Genomic DNA, 15732 nt, shown 5'->3' on the forward strand with positions numbered 1-15732 from the left:
AAACTTTGAGCTGCTCAGTTTTGCACATTTTGTAAAGGTTTGATCGTAGTCTAAGGAAGGCTGAAGTAGAGGGAGTTACAATAATCTAAAGGAGCCAATACCAATGAATGTATGACCGGTTGTATATTAGATTCACTTAAAAAGGGACAAAGTCTCCAAAGTATACAGCGTTTATAAGTCCCTTTATCAGTCCTACCAATATGTGGCTTCAATGACAAGGATGAATCCATTATGACCCCAGGATTCTGTGCTTGAGTGACAATTGGGATAGGAATCCAGTCGCCCACTAAAGAACTGGGAATATCATGAACTGGGTATCTTGACAAATAAAGAATTTTTGTTCATATTTAAAAAGAATTTATTGGTAAACAACCACCCTTTCAAGGTCATCAAACATTTACCAATTCGGTCCATAGTACTGATGATAGAATCTTTACTGTGGACAAAAAATTGAATATCGTCTGCAAAAAGACAATAACCCACGTCCAGACTGGAACGAACAAGACAAATGGGAGCAATATAGAGGTTGAATAACGAGGTTGAAAGAGCCAAGCCCTGAGGAACTCCTTATTTAAAAGAAAAATTTCAGATCTCTTCCTGGAAAACATTCTAGACTGGGTCCGACCATCAAGAAAAGAAGAAAACCATTTCAAGACAGTGCTTCCAATTCCACGCTCACTCAGGCACTTAAGAATACAGTGATCGATGGTGTCCAAGACTGTAATTAGATCTAAAAGCACAAGAAAAAAAACCCTCCTCCAGTATTGAATCCCCACCTAAAGGTGTTTTTCAAAAGCTGGAGACAGAGTAAGACTGAGGGGCTGTGACTGGCACAGGGGCATATATGGCTCCGCCCACAAGTTTTAGTCTGTCTCCACCTGCTGGTGCGGAGTCACAACCCAGGTGTCCTGGACTGATCCTTGGTACTACAGGAACGAAAATTATCAGGTAAGAAACTAATTTTCCTTTAGCAGCTGGTGAAGTGCCTGGAGGTATCCAAGGAAGCATAAGTTACCAGAGGATAAGCCAAAGCTGAGCTAGAGGACAGGAGTTCTGGAAAGCACTGCGTTTATGTCCGGAGAAGATTTTCTCCTTGTAGCAGCAATAACCAAACAAATCCCATGATTCCGGATGCACTTGGTCCCCTCTTCGGGCGTAAGCGTAGGAATTCACTTGTCCCAGTCTTACAAGGATTGGACCCAGGTAATTAGGATTTGTATCTCTAGTATCAGCTAGGAGGGTCCTTAAAGCTCAGTTGGATTTCCGAGATGTTATTCAGGGTCTAGGCTGCTTGGAACTGATGGATCTTTTGTGTCTCACAGCCTGGTTTTTGGGAAGGTTGAGAGTGAGGAATTACTCTAGGAAAGTTATTGCAGCTTTATTGCAAAGGCCTCAGCTTCCTTGGCTTTGGGCCCAAGTTCTTCGCATTCCTTCTTTTTTAAAGAAATGCTTATGGCATAGATTAGCCCTGAACTCTCTTAAGATGCAAATGGTGGCTCAGAGGGACAGTTCATAAATCTCTGACATCTCATCCTGATGTATTGTGCTTTCTCAAGGGAGCGTAGTACTTATATCTTCTGACATGGCGGGTCGTTCCACCCTGGAATCGTAATATTGTCTTGCGGGCCTTAGGCACCTCAACTTTCCAGCCATTATGAAGGGTTTCTTTGAAGGTGCTCACCCTCAGGGTGATCTTTATGGTGACTGTTTGCTCAGAGAACTAGTTTTCTGAGCTACAAGTCTTATTATCAATCAGGGTTCCTTTCCTTCAGTTTTCAAAGGAAGGGGTTTCCTTAGGTAGTTCCACTTTTAATGCGAAAGGTGGTTTTGTTTCTTCCTTTTTCCCAGTGAATCGATCAGTGGGATTGGCTTCTTTTAAGAATTTGAAGTCTTCTCTGCATTCCCGGGAGCTTCATGTGTTCAGTGTGTGCAGGGATCTCTTGCACTGTTTAAAGATCTCCAACAGTTTTGCGCAAGATGGATTCTCTATTTGTGCTTTTTAGCAGGTGTAACTAGAGGAAGAAGGCATCAAAAGTTGTCCATTTCCTGAGGGATTAAGGAAGCTAGTGTTGTTGCATATGTAAAGCGCTACCAGTTCTGGAGGGACTGTGGGTTCATTCTATTAGAGTGCAGGCTGTGTTCTAGGCTGTCAATGGTATTGCCACAGGAGATCTGTCAGGCAGCAACTGGGTCTTCATTACACACTTTCACCAAGCATTACAGGCTAGATGTTCAGACTCCAAACTCTGTGGTTTAGGAAGAGTGTATTACAAGTGGGTCTTTTGAGTGCCTGCCCAGTTTAGGGAAGCTTGGATACATTCTATTCGTTGGATTGATCTGGGGAACAATAAGGAAAGTAAAATCTTGAGTCCAACAGATCACTCCAGAGACCCATCCTCTGTTTTTCAAAGAATGCTCTACTCTGTGGTTATAGATGGCAGATGTTGCCTTGATTGGGCATTCAGATTCTTATACTGGAAAGTGTTTTACAAATCATTTTAACCTTCCCCCCTGCTCAATGGGAAATGAAGGGTTTTGTAGGATTGTATCTTGGCTTGGGTACAGTTCATACTGAGTGACTGCAGGTGGCACACTACCCTTAAGTACCACAGGTACGGTAAAGCTTTTCCTCTCTGTCTCTTCTTATATCTGCTGGTAGGGAAGAAAAACTCATTCATCTGGACTGATCAGTGGGACTCAAGGAACAAAAATTAGCAGGTAAGAACCAATTTTCCTTTACACACAGAAAACCGGGTATGCCTGTAAAATCATGCCTTTAGTGTTTGTCCGCCTTCCTCAGTCAGTGTCATGATTCAAGAAGCTAGAAGTATATAGAGCCACCTAGCATAGAGGACTAGAACCTACTAAGAGTGACAGCCTCAAGACTTGAGCCATTTTGTCAGGAGCAGTGAGCATGAAGGTCGCAGGTTTAGGTGGGATCGTTTTCCTTCATTGTAGCCCTTGGTCTTGGCAAGCAGCAGATTTTGATGATGCTGGAACGTCTTAGGATTGGGCCTCAGGTCCTTGAGCTTCTCTCAACTTCTTTGACAGAGATGGGTGGCACCTTGTAGACTGAACAACCAATTTATTGAGGCATGAGATTTTGAGGATCAGGCTCCACTTTGTCAGACAGAGTGTAGTATAAGAGGTGGGTAAACGTTCCTGCATCAATAAGTTGGTTAGTCCATAAGGTTGCCAGCCTCCGCTAACATTTTTGCTACACCAGACTAACACGACTCTCCCTCTGAAGGTTTTTGGTTTCTTTTACATCATCTTTCTCTCTCTCTCTCTCTCTCTTTTCACTATTTCTTTGGTAGGACTATGAGCTGCAGTTGGTGACATTCAAGGCACAGGTGGAACCAGTGGCTTCTCCAGCCAAGAAACCCAAAGTCCAGTCCACATCGGACAGCATCATCCAGGAGGTAAGAATGGGAGGAAAGCAATGAGCGATCTTTAGGGGTCACACTGGAACTTCATGTGTAGGGTTTGAGCTGGAATATAAGGAACTCGCTGCGGCAACGACCGTCGGGCATCCCCTCGCTGAAAACCTCACGAGCGTGGTGTGCTGGTGGTGCTGACACTGAGAAGATTTTCAGGTCTGTGTCAGGGGAGAGAGAGAGTCCCGGGACTCTCCTCATGTAATGAGATGCGAGAAGTGACATGTGAGAGCACCGCATGCAAAGAATGCCCAGGAGCCCAGAGTTTCCTTTACTTTCCTCTAAATTGATTTATTGCTTCCAACTCACCAGGGCTAAACAGAGAGATCGCTGATAACTTTAAAATGATGTCATTGAAAGGTTTAGGAGGATTTTATTGCTATGTTGTTGTACATTATGATATGTCTACTCTATGTTTATATTGCAGTTGTTTGAATCATTATGACGATAATTGATTGATTGATAATGTTGTCCTCCACTTTGAGCTTTTGGAAAAGTGGGCTACAAATCTTTAAACTAATTGAAACAAACTATATAGGAAGCTGAGAAGAGTTAACGGGCATAGAAGGAAGAAAAAACCTGAACTCCTTCCCCCCCCAGTGAACTCCTGAAATAGCTGCCACCTGGTTCCCCGGTATCTGATCAGCCCCAGTAAATTAGTAGTATTTCAGTACCTCAGGTCTTTATCCTCCCCACACACCCCACCCCACCGTCCTTCCGCACTGGGATCTGAGGGTGGTGTAATGGATTGCTCTGTATCTCTGTGTTTTCAGTACGTAGACCTCAGGACACGCTACAGCGAGCTGACCACTCTCACCAGCCAGTATATCAAGTTCATCACCGAGACCCTGCGACGGCTGAATGATGAGGAGGTAGGAGAGGAGGATGAGGAAAAGCGGGGACAGCATGGCTGCAGGCTGCATTCATCTCCGTGGGTCCAACAGTGCCATAGCTGCTTTTCACTAACTTTGTTCTCAGGACAAAATGACGAGTGAAACGGTGCGCAGACAGCGCCATTCCCAGATTATCCATGCAGGACACACGTCGACTTCACTCACATCACCCATATAGTGTCCATGGAGTATGCCAGCACTGGCACTCCAGACAGCTGAAACAGCAGCACCAAAAACTGTGCACAGCACTAATGTGGACTGGTAACTCCCTCAAGGATTTACCCTGCACTGATGCTGACTGGTGACTCCCCCTGCGGCTCACCCTATGCTAACACTGACTGGTGACTCCCCCTGCGGCTCACCCTATGCTAACACGGACTGGTGACTTTCCCTGCAGCGCACTCTGCACTAACAGTGAGCATTGACTCCCCCTGGGATGTAGCCTGCACTAATGCTGACCAGTTCTCTCCCTGAGCTAACACTGGTCGGCGACACCCCCTGCAGCGCACTCTGCACTAACAGTGAGCATTGACTCCCCCTGGGACGTACCCTGCACTATCAATGACCGCTGATTTCCCTGGGATGTATCCTGCACTAATGCTGACCAGTTCTCTCCCTGAGCTAACACTGGTCGGCGACACCCCCTGCAGCGCACTCTGCACTAGCTCAGACCATGCTTTCCCCGGTGGCATACCCTGCTCTAACACTGAGCAGTGACCACTCCCCCCTGCAGTGTACCCTGCAGTAATACTGATCGGTGCCTCACCCTGGGACGTACCCACACACACACACACACACACACACACACTGTGGCTACCCTGTGCTAATACTGACCGGTGACTCCTCCTCAGATGTACCCTACACTAACACTGACCAGTGATTCCCCTTGCAGCAGCACTGATCTGTGACTCTCCCTCAGTATGGATAGCATTTTAATGTGAGGTTTTCTGTCTGAGGTTTTGCACAATGTGAGTCCATCCTAGGCACCATCAAGTACAAAAAGCAACCTGCAAAGGGCAGAAATGGGTTCTGTGAAGCCTCCTGCTCTCCCCCATGAGCACTAAGACCCCGCCTGTCTGCTCTTGTTTAATATTTGTTTGATTCCGGATGCTGGGCACTAGGTGGCACTTCCCAGATACGCATGCTGTGTGGAGCGCGTCTGCGTGTTACAGGGCTCGCTTGCTCCCGTCCGTCCGTCTGTCTGCTTGTCTCTTGCTCTGATTTCAGCTGCATGCAAATCAGAAAACGGGGGATTGTAACGTAATTAATTCTCTGCTTCCTGGAAGTGTGCTGCTGGGACCTGGAACGGTCATTTTCATTTGATTTTAAAGATTTTCTTTTGCTGTCTTTAATTTCTCCTTCATTTTGTGCTAACAATTCTAACTCTTCTTCCTTTTTTTTTCTTTACATTTTTTCTTTTCTTTTTTTGGATTTTGCATTTGGACTTGAACCTGCTCTCCCCAAGCGCTTTGCTCAAGGGGGTTTTTTGCAGTTTTAGGAGCTAAAGGAAAGTAAACCCCCCCCCCCCCTCCGAGTAAAACACTTCCCAAACCTTGTAAGCCCCTTCTTGCCCAGGATGACTGGCGTTCCTGCACCAGGTACTTCTCCCGCCGCTGCATGCTTTGCTTTGCATCTGTCCTTCCCCTGCTCCCTGGCTCTCCTCTTTCCCCCTGCCGTTTGTTGCAGCCGCAGCCGATGTGCACCCCTTGCCCTCACTCGCCGCCCGTGCCTTTTCCGTGCACACAGGAAGCTCTTCTGAATTTACTGCCACCTCCGGAAGAAACAGAAGGAGATATGAGAGGAGAGAGATCTTCAAGCCCCATAGCGAGCCATCGTAGGCTTATTTAGGGAGACAGCTGGGAGCATTGCAATGAAGTAAGGGTGGGAACCCCTCAAGGTTTTTCTTCTCTACCAGCAGATGGGTACAGAGATGAAAAGGTTTACTGTACTGTTGGTACTTAAATTACCGTGCTGCCTGCAGTTGCGCAGTATTCTCTGTCTCCAGCAAATGGTAGAGTTGCAAAATCTGCAGTCAGACTCTGAGAGAAAAGTCCATAAACCATTAATAAAGGAGAGTTGCAGAAATCCACTGCTTATTCCTGGGATAAGCAGCCTGGGATCCTGCCGGGTACTTGTTGCCTGGATTGGCCTCTGTTGGAAACAGGATGCTGGGCTTGATGGCCCTTTGGTCTGACCCAGTATGGCATGTTCTTATGAGACTAAATTGCTCCCAGGGATGTTTGGGTCTGATTCTGGACCATCCCTCCGGTAGAGTAGGGTCTTGCAAGGAGTTGGTGACCCTTGTGAGACTTGGGCCTTTTTCTAGAGGAGGGTTTGATAGCCAGTGCTGCTGGCACCCTCACTCTCTGTTTCTGGCTGATTCTGCCTATTCTTCCCTGAAGACGTCTCTAAAGGGAATTCTTTTTTTCTTTATTCCTTTACTATTTGTAGGAAGTTGATGCTTTTTGGGGTTCTTTGGAGGCTTAGTCCTACTTTAAGGAAAACAAACGATATCAGCAGCTGGAAGGAGGTCGTTGAGCGACTGCAGGGAGTCGAGGCAGATTCAGCGTGCCCTGCCAGCAGTGTGGGCCGGTTCAGGGTCGATCTTGGTGCACGGAGAGGGAGCAGATAGAGCTACGAAGCCTTCAGTGAGTGCTTGGGGCTGTGCAGTGAAAACATGGCCACCCCGCTGAACGTGGGAAGTAGTGCCTGGCCTGCAGCGATTGCAAGGAGAAAACAGAAGCTTCAGGGATGAGCATGGTGTAGGCTAATGGTGGGAAGGGAGCTTCTCCTTCCCCCACTGAGGTGACAAAGATGGTGCAAAAAAAGCAGGAGTCCTGAGGAGACAATCATCGGGAGGCATTGGAACCGCAGGAATGGCAGCCATGTTCTCTTCTTCCCCCGCCAGGTCATGTGAGGTTGGGGGATGGTTTTTTTTTATATTCTGCTTTTCAGCACTTCAAAGTGAATTACATTCAGGACTTGTGGGCATTTCCCTATCCCCAGAGGGCCCAAGATCACAAGGAGCGGCAGTGGGATTTGAACCCTGGTTCAGGGAGGAAGTGACATCATCAGACATCATGGACAACTAGCTCTGTTTCTCTGCCCCCCCCATGCAGATATTTTTCAGCGATTCTCCCTTTTAATCTTATACGATTTTAGCGGGTACCATCGCATTTGAATCATAACGCGTTTTTCTTCATGGCTAACAAAAAAAGCCGGTAGACCTTGCTCAGTTTTCTTTTGATGCCGCTGGATCCCGATTCGCGGCCTTGGGAAGAGATCCGGCAGGCCGCGTGAAGGAGGATATGGCAGCTCAGCCCGCCTCAACAGAGCCGCCTGGTGATACAAACCTTCATTCTCTTACCCAAAAAGATTTTGATGCCTGGTTCGCTGAAATTAAAAGCCATATCCGTGCCCTGAAGGAGGAAGTTGCTAGCAATATGGAAAGCTTCCATCAGGAAATGCGTGACTTGGGCCGCCGTGTGGAGGACGCAGAGGGGATTGTGGAGGGCCAGGTAATCAAAGTCGCAGCGATCTCTACTGATGTCGCTGACTTACAGCGCACGCAGGCTGAGCTAGTACTAAAAATAGAGGACCTTGAGAATCGGTCTCGAAGATCAAATATAAGGATTAGGGGCCTACCGGAGCTTCCTGACTTTAATAACACAATGGAGGTCGCTAGGAAGATTTGCATGGCGATTCTGGCGTCAGACTCAGAGCGCGGGAGGGCCATCGAGGCGCACTGAAGTGGTAGTGGAGAGGGCGCATCGAGCTCTCGGCAATGCACCCAGAAACGCGCCAAAAGATATAATCGTATGCCTTCATGGCTACCTGATTAAGGAAGATTTACTACGCTGTGCTAGGCGAATGTCCCCTTTCAGCTGGGAGGGTCATGAACTGCAAGTGTATAGTGACCTGGCCCCGGCTACCCTGCTCCGTCGAAGAGAGGTACAGCCCCTAACTGCGATCCTTAGGAGAGAAGGCATCTGTTATCGCTGGGTCCTTCCACGGTGACACATCGCAAATTAAGTCTATGGAGGAGGTGATACCGATACTGTGGGCCATGGCGTATTGATGTTTCTAGTCTGGCTCAACCCACAGTGAAGCCTCCTGCTCCTAGTCAGCCACAATGGCAGAGAGTGGGGAAAGGCGGCCGGCACCTCACCAGGAACATCGCTGGCCCGGATGCTAAGGAGTCGGGAGGGCCCCCTTGAACATTGGGATCGCAACAAGACCGATGGCGGAATGCGGCCCCGAGGGCAGTTTCTTCTACGGGAACGGATAAACAGTTCAGAATGATCCGCTGCGGCGCTAAGAAGTGCTGGGGGTATGGACGGCAGCGGGTGTTGCAGTTGATGGTGTTGTTATTGCCAGGGAGAATGGGCCCTGCAGTTTGGGTTTTCTCATGGGGGGGGGGGGGGTTATGCCTGCTAATCGCTAACTTACAGTTCCATGCTACGCATTCGAGATGGGGAGTGAGCTTATGAGCACTCTGTACAGTTTTCAAGACTGTCGGACTATCCTCAATGAACCCTGGTTCATAGCCCGCTGCTCTAACCACCAGGCTACTTTACTCCCCTTGTGGTTGTTGCCCATTGCAGGGAAGTCTGTGTTCCCGGGGCAAGGTTGCGGTAGATTCTGGGCAGACTCGTTAACGATTCAAACTCAGAGGAAATGTTTTCTCCAGATTTTGTGCTTGTGATGCACAAGGCCCTTCTGAAGAAAAAAAACTGTGCGCTCCCTAAGTGAAGGTAAGTTATTTCCTCACACCCCAAAAGGAGGAAAATTGAATCCAGTCCGCACCTGGGTTTTGAGTCAGATGCTTTGGGGGAACAATGGTGGGCCGGAGTTCCCAGATGTTCCTCTGGGTGATCCCCCCTGGAGACGAAGACATGGGGCTGGTGCCCCTGGAGGGAAGGGTAGCTGAAGGGATGATGCAAGAGTTGTGCTGCTTTTTAAAAGAATTGCTCACTATGATTGCTCAGGTCCTAGTGGAGCTGATAATAAAGGTCAAGCAAGTGGAGTCTGAGCATGAAGGAAAGCATCCAGTTTTAGAGGGTCTTCAGTGAAACCCCTAGAGCAAGGCTTCCCAAACTATGGGTTGGGACTCCAAATGGGGTCACAGAACCTTCAGCTGGGGTCACAGGTTCCTCAAACATCAGTGCTCTTCAGCTGCCAGTAACATTAATAGTGGAAGTTAGCATGAAGCCTGTGAGCCAGCACCCACTAACAGGCCCTGCAGTGATCCCACCCTCCCATGAGTTTCCATGGTAATTGGAAAGGCCTGCTCAAGGAGAGATCAGAGCCTGTAAACTTGCACTGGCTCAGGCCTTGTGCTGATTTTCATTACTAATGCTGCTGCCGCCTGCAGATCCTCATGGCTGCCTCCAAGCCCAATGGCGGAGGACTGAATGTGCATAGGCCAGTGGAGACTGCCTCTGCTCCTCTCTTTCCACACAGTACAACTTCTGAACTTACCCAAAAGAAAAATGTTGCCCCTTTCAGCTGCCTGCCCTCTTTTCCCATCAGTTGTCATCCAACTGTGGCCCAGGGCCAAAGGAAAATGTTGCTGCTGATCCTGGCAGGGAGGCTGTTGGGAGAAGGGGCTGCTTGAAGGGATGGGTCAGATGCAGGAGAGCTTTGAGGGTTCAGTCAGCTAGAGAGGGATTAGGTATAGAGGATGAGAGAAGAGGAATATCAGAAGATCAACCGGGGAAGAGGAGTTGGGGGCTGAGAGAAGGACTGGAAATGAGGCTGGGAGATTTGAGAGAGAGGATGGGAGATGAAATTGAGGAGGGAATGGGAGATAGGGCAAGAGAGAGGGGATGACAGAGGGGTCAGTAAGTGGTTAAAAAGGACTTGGGGTGAGAGAGAAGCAGCTAGGGGGATATGAAAATGGCTGGAGAGGGTGAGAAGGGATGGGCGGGGAGGTGGAAGAAGCTGGGGGATGTAAGAGGGGCTGAGGTTGAAAAAGGAGTTCTGCTGGAGGGGAGGAGGTTAAAGCCCTCTGGAAGGATGGAGATTAAGAGAATGGATAGACTGGTGAGGGTGACGGTTGAGAGGTAGAATCAGCTGGAGTGCAGGGAGGGTGCAGTGACCCTTGGAGGGGAACTGCATCCTTACTAATTTATTTTGGTCATTTTCGGGGGTCATATGAACTTTCAAGTGCGAAAATAGGTCATATTGGCTAAAGGTTTGGGAAGCCCTGCCCTAGAGCATTTCCTTTTCATAGAAATGTTAAGGACTTTGTTTTTAAGAGTGAATTGCTCCTTAGTCCAGTCTGAAAGTCTACAGGGCCATGGTTAAGCGCATCCCTTGCCAGAGGAGGCCTTAGACCTTCTTAAGTTGCCTAAGGTAGATTAATTTGTATCAGCAAACATTATACCAGTTGAGGGTTATGCATTGGCCAAAGACCTTGGCGCTCCATGCTGCAGTGTTCACTAGTTTCATGGCAGGCCCCTAATTGCATTGAGTGCAGCAAATTTGAGTGACTTGAGCCCAAGAAAACACTATCTGAAAGAGAAGTGGAGCAGCAGGAGCTTGCCTAGCCTTTATAGTGGATTGCTAGAGGATAAACCCAAGGGAGTCTGAAAAACCTTCCCCAGTAAGTAGACATTTAGGGAGACCAGGTGTTATCAGCCAGGAAAGGAGTCGTCTTTGCAACATCTGCCTCCAAGTCACAGTCCTTTCAAGGGAACCACAGAAGTTCCCGAGAGACTTCAGGTTCCGCTTATGGAGGACTTAAGAGATCTCAGTGAGGCTTTGTTTGTCCTCTCCCCATCGGTGCACATAGGGGTTGGTTGGCCCTCTTCTATGAGGAGTGGCTCAAGATGACAACGGGATCAATTGGTTCTCTCTGTGGTAAGAGAAAGTTACACTTCACATTTTGCTTGCCCAGTGGGTGAGGTCTTTATGGTGTCTCCATGTACTTCAAGGATGAAGAAGCTGGAGGTGGACCACACTGTAGCGTTTGCTTCTACTGGATGCAGTGTTCCTGGTGCCAGAGGAGGAGAGGGGGCTGGGAAGGTACTCCATTTACTTTGTGGTGCCAAAAAAGGAGGGCACATTTCAGCCCATCCTGGATCTCAAGAAGGTGAAGAGATCTCAATGAGGCTTTGAGATCTCAATGAGGCATTATGGGTGCCTCACTTTCGGATGGAAACTCTGTATTCGGTGATCGCAGCAGTCAGGAAAGGAGAGTTTCTAGCATCCTTGGATCTCTCAGAGGCCTACTTTCACATTCCTATTCAGCAGGAACATAAAACATTCCTCAGATTTGCAGGGCTATGTAAGCTCTATCAGTTTTCAGTTCTCCCCTGTGGGCTGACAACAGTTCCTCACCCCTTTTCTAAGGTGGTGGTGGTAGTAGCAGTGGCTCTCTTCAGGCAAGGTATCCTGGTGCATCCCTATCTGGACAAATGGTTATTTCATGCAAAACCCAGCACAAACTGCCATGGGTCTATACAAGGAACAGTTCTGCTGTTACTGTCCTTAGGCTGGGTAGTAAATTTTATCCATCGCGAACTAGTTTCAGCTCAGACCTTGGAATACCTGGGAGCTCTTTTCGAGACATGTATAAGCAAGGTGTTTTTTAAAACAGACAGGAGATTGAAATTGCAAAAGCAGATCTGTCAATTGCTACAGTTGAAGTCACCCAGGGTCTGGGATTATTTGCAGGTTCTAGGCTCCATGACGTCTATGCTGGATCTAGTTCTTTAGATGGCTGCCCATTACAGATGACTTTTCTTTCACGCTAGAGCCCACAGATGGAGGTTTCAAGAATCAGATGCCTCTCTTTGGGGAAGCCAGATCAAGCCTTTCCTGATGACTCTCACATGCCAATTAGTCAAAATGAATGGATTTGGAAGTTTGAATTGAATTGAATTGAATTGAATTGAATAACAGTGACTATGAATGCCAGTCTGAGCAGTTGGGGAGCCATTTGTTAGAATCGGATGACACAGGGCCTGTGGACAGGGATGGAGGCATCTTGGTCTATCAGTCAGTTAAAAGCGAGCGTGATCAGGAAAGCCTTAGTGTTCTTTCAGCCTTTAGTCAAAGACAAGGCGGTGAGAGTATTATCGGACGATGTGGTGGCTGTGGCATATATATAGAGATCAAGAGGAAACAAGAGCCCGTCTGTCTCCATTGGATGGAAAGACATCTTAGACATGGTGGATCACTCACATGGAAGAGATGGAGAACGTGCAAGCATCTTTTGGACCTTGGGGACTGGGAGTGTTTCTGTGCTCTCATCAGGGCCACATGGAGGGTTCTTCAGTTGGATTTCATGGTGTCAAAGCAGAATGCCAAGGCACCGAGATTCTTCAGTCAATGAAAAAAGCCAGGATCAGAGGGTCTAGATGCCCTGTCCCACTCTTACCTCAGGAGCTTCTGTTTTTATATCTTTCCTCCATGGTCTCTGATAGGAAGGGTAATCAGGTGAATAGAAAGGCATCAAGGAAGAGTGATTCTGGTAGCTTCAGAGTGGCCTCAAGGTCCATGGTTTGCAAATCTGGTGAATCTAGCTGTAAGAGGACTTTAAGGCTCAGTCATGTGCTGGTCTGTTACATCAAGGCCCTATCTTCTTGGAGCAGGCGGATCACTTTTATCATATGGCCTTGCTTTTGAAAGGAAGAGATTGAGAGTGAAGGGTTATTAAGAAGAGGTCATCACAATTTTGCTACGGACCAGGAAGAATTTCAACTTTGGCATATGTGTATGTCTGGAGGTTGTTTGAGATTTCAGTTCCAGGGCCTTAAGCTCTCTTAAAGTGCAAGTGGCAGCGTTACCTTCTTATAGAGGAAAGGTGCAAACGTCTTCTCTAGTATTGTATCCAGATATGGTGAGAGTCTTGCAGTGTGTTCAACATCTTTATCCCACAGTCCGGCATGGAATCTTAATTTAGTGTTGACTGCATTGTGTATATCCCCATTTGAGCCGATCAGGAGAACATCTTTGAAGGATCTTTTTGCTGAAAGCAGTGTTTTCGGTGGCTATCTGTTCATTGAGATGTGTTTCACAATTGCAAGCCTTGTCATGTAGAAATCCTTTTTTACAGTTTTAAGAAGGAGGGTAAATATTTGTTCACCGCCATTCTTTTTGGCAAAGGTGGGTTTTCCTTTTCATTTCAGTCAGTTGGTTGAATTGCCTGCGTTTTGGAAGGCAGATATTTCTTCTTTTGTGCACTCAAGGGAGCTTCATGTTTTGGATGTGCGTAGGACCCATCTAAAATATTTGAAGGTTACCAATGCTTTTCAGAAGCTTTATGTGTTTTTTAGAGGCTAAAATAAAGGGAAGAAAGCTTTGAAAGCATCTATTGCTAGATAGATTAGAGGCAATAGTGTTGGCGTACTTTTGGAAGGGACTAAAGGTTTCTGTAGGTCTTAGAGTTCATTGGTGTCGCCCCCCAAGAGATTTTCTGGGCGATGACTTGGTCGTCTTTGCACACTTTTGACAAGCATTATAGGTTGGACGTGTGAGGCCTGGATATCATTCGGTTTAGTAACAGTGTGTTGTGAGCAGGTCTTTCAGGTTCCGGCCTAGTTTAGGGAAGCTTGGGTACATGACATTAAGGAATTCAAGAAAGATTTGAAAACGTACCTCTCTACCCTTGCTTTCTGACTGTGCAGATTAGTATAGATGACAATCAGCCAAACTTACGAGGTGTGATGTCGTCATTGCTGTTTTTCTCACGAAGTTATGATCCGCCACTTTTATGTTTTGTTTTTATTATTGTACCACACTTTGTGTTGTATGTAAACTGTCTCAGTCAAATCCTATTGTAGATTGCGGTATATAAAACTTTTAAGATAAATAAATGCCAATTGTTTCTGGACTGGTTTGGGGGATGATAAGGAAAAATGGTTTCTTATGTGCTAATTTTCTTTCCTGGAGCCCCACAGACCATTCCAGATTCCCCCGCTGGATTTCCGAAGATCACCCTTCTGCGTATGTACACACTGTGTACTCAGATTGTTCTTGCAGTAGAAATCCTTGCCTAAGAGGAGTGTTCAAGGTTATCTTGGGTATTACCGATAGTTTTGTCTTTCCCCTGCCTAACGTAAGGGGGTTTGTTTTTTAGCTTGGTTACAGACTCTACTGAGTGACTGCAAGCGGCATAGTAACTTAAGTACCGACGGTACAGTAAAGCTTTGCTTCTCTATTTCCATCGGCTGGTAGGGGAGGAAAAACCCCAATCATTTTGGACTGCTCTGTGGACTCAAAGAAAGAAAACGAGCAGGTAAGAACCGATTTTTCCTTTGACTTCCGTTCCATCTCCTGCAGCCTGTGCCTGTGCATGTGAGGTGCTATACATTGATACGTGTTGGCAGAAACTCCACTGCCACGTGATCACAGTAACTGAAAGCAGAAGCTTGGTGAGACAGGGAGGGATTTTTTTTTCCCCACATAAAAAATGAGTCTGAAAATGCTTCCTTCCCCAGTGCAGACAAAAGTGTCCATGCTATGTGAACAGTGAGCAGACTTTTATTCCTGGCGAAAAAACAGGGTGGAGTTGGATCGGGAAAGAGAAAATACACGCAGGGCTTTCATTTTGAAACCTTCAAAGGATACCAGCCTGCCCCCCGCTGGTCCAGATTTTCAAAGGAAAACTCTGTGGGGCATTTTCCTTTGAAAATCATCTTGCAGGCCCACGGATACAATGTACTTACAAGTTCTGTGAGTAATTTCAAAATTGCCCAGTTAAAGAATACAAGATGAGCATTAAAATAGTTTAAAAACTACTGTACAGTTTAACAAGGAGTAGTTTAAACCAGAGTGGTCTCCGCCAATCTGGTTTTTACTGGGGCTTGGAGAAACCAACTGTGCTTCTCAGAAAACCCTGAGCCACACCACAGCAGGTTAAAAACTCCAAATCTTCTCTCCTGTTCCCAGTATCACCAGTGAGCAACTGTCCAGTACAGAACCCAGGAAAAGGACCTTGGAGTCCTTATGGACAGTACATTGAAATCCTCGGTGGTCAAAAAAGCAAACAGAATGTTAGGAACAATTTGAAAAGGAATGGAGAATAAAACATAGGATATCATAATGCCTCTGTATCGAGCCATGGTGTGACCGCATCTTGAGCATTGTGTGCAGTTCTGGTTGTGCCAGCTGAAAAAAAGATACGGCAGAACTAGATAAAGTGCAGAGAAGGGTGACAAAAATGATAAAGGGACTGGAACAGTTCACCTGTGAAGTGAGGCTAAACAGATCAGGGCTCTTCAGCTTGGAGAAGAGATGACAGAGAAGGGGATATGATAGAGGATTATAAATTCATGACTAGAGTGGGACACGTAAATAGGAAGCAGTTACTTATCCTTTCAAATAGGATTAGGTGATACTCCACGAAGCTAATAGATTGCACTTTTAAAACAAATAAGAGAAAGTATTTTTTT

At 46.8% G+C, this 15732-nt stretch overlaps 1 protein-coding gene across 1 annotated transcript in view; it reads left to right on the forward strand.

The window, feature by feature from the left end:
• The window catches only part of PLEC (plectin), a 443280-nt gene that overhangs the window by 387984 nt on the left and 39564 nt on the right, over nt 1–15732 (forward strand). The window contains 2 exon segments of the mRNA XM_029592256.1: nt 3318–3422; nt 4211–4309. Coding sequence (XP_029448116.1) covers nt 3318–3422; nt 4211–4309 — 204 coding nt within the window.

Source organism: Rhinatrema bivittatum, chromosome 2 (genome assembly GCF_901001135.1).
Source record: "Rhinatrema bivittatum chromosome 2, aRhiBiv1.1, whole genome shotgun sequence".
Lineage (NCBI taxonomy): Eukaryota > Metazoa > Chordata > Amphibia > Gymnophiona > Rhinatrematidae > Rhinatrema > Rhinatrema bivittatum.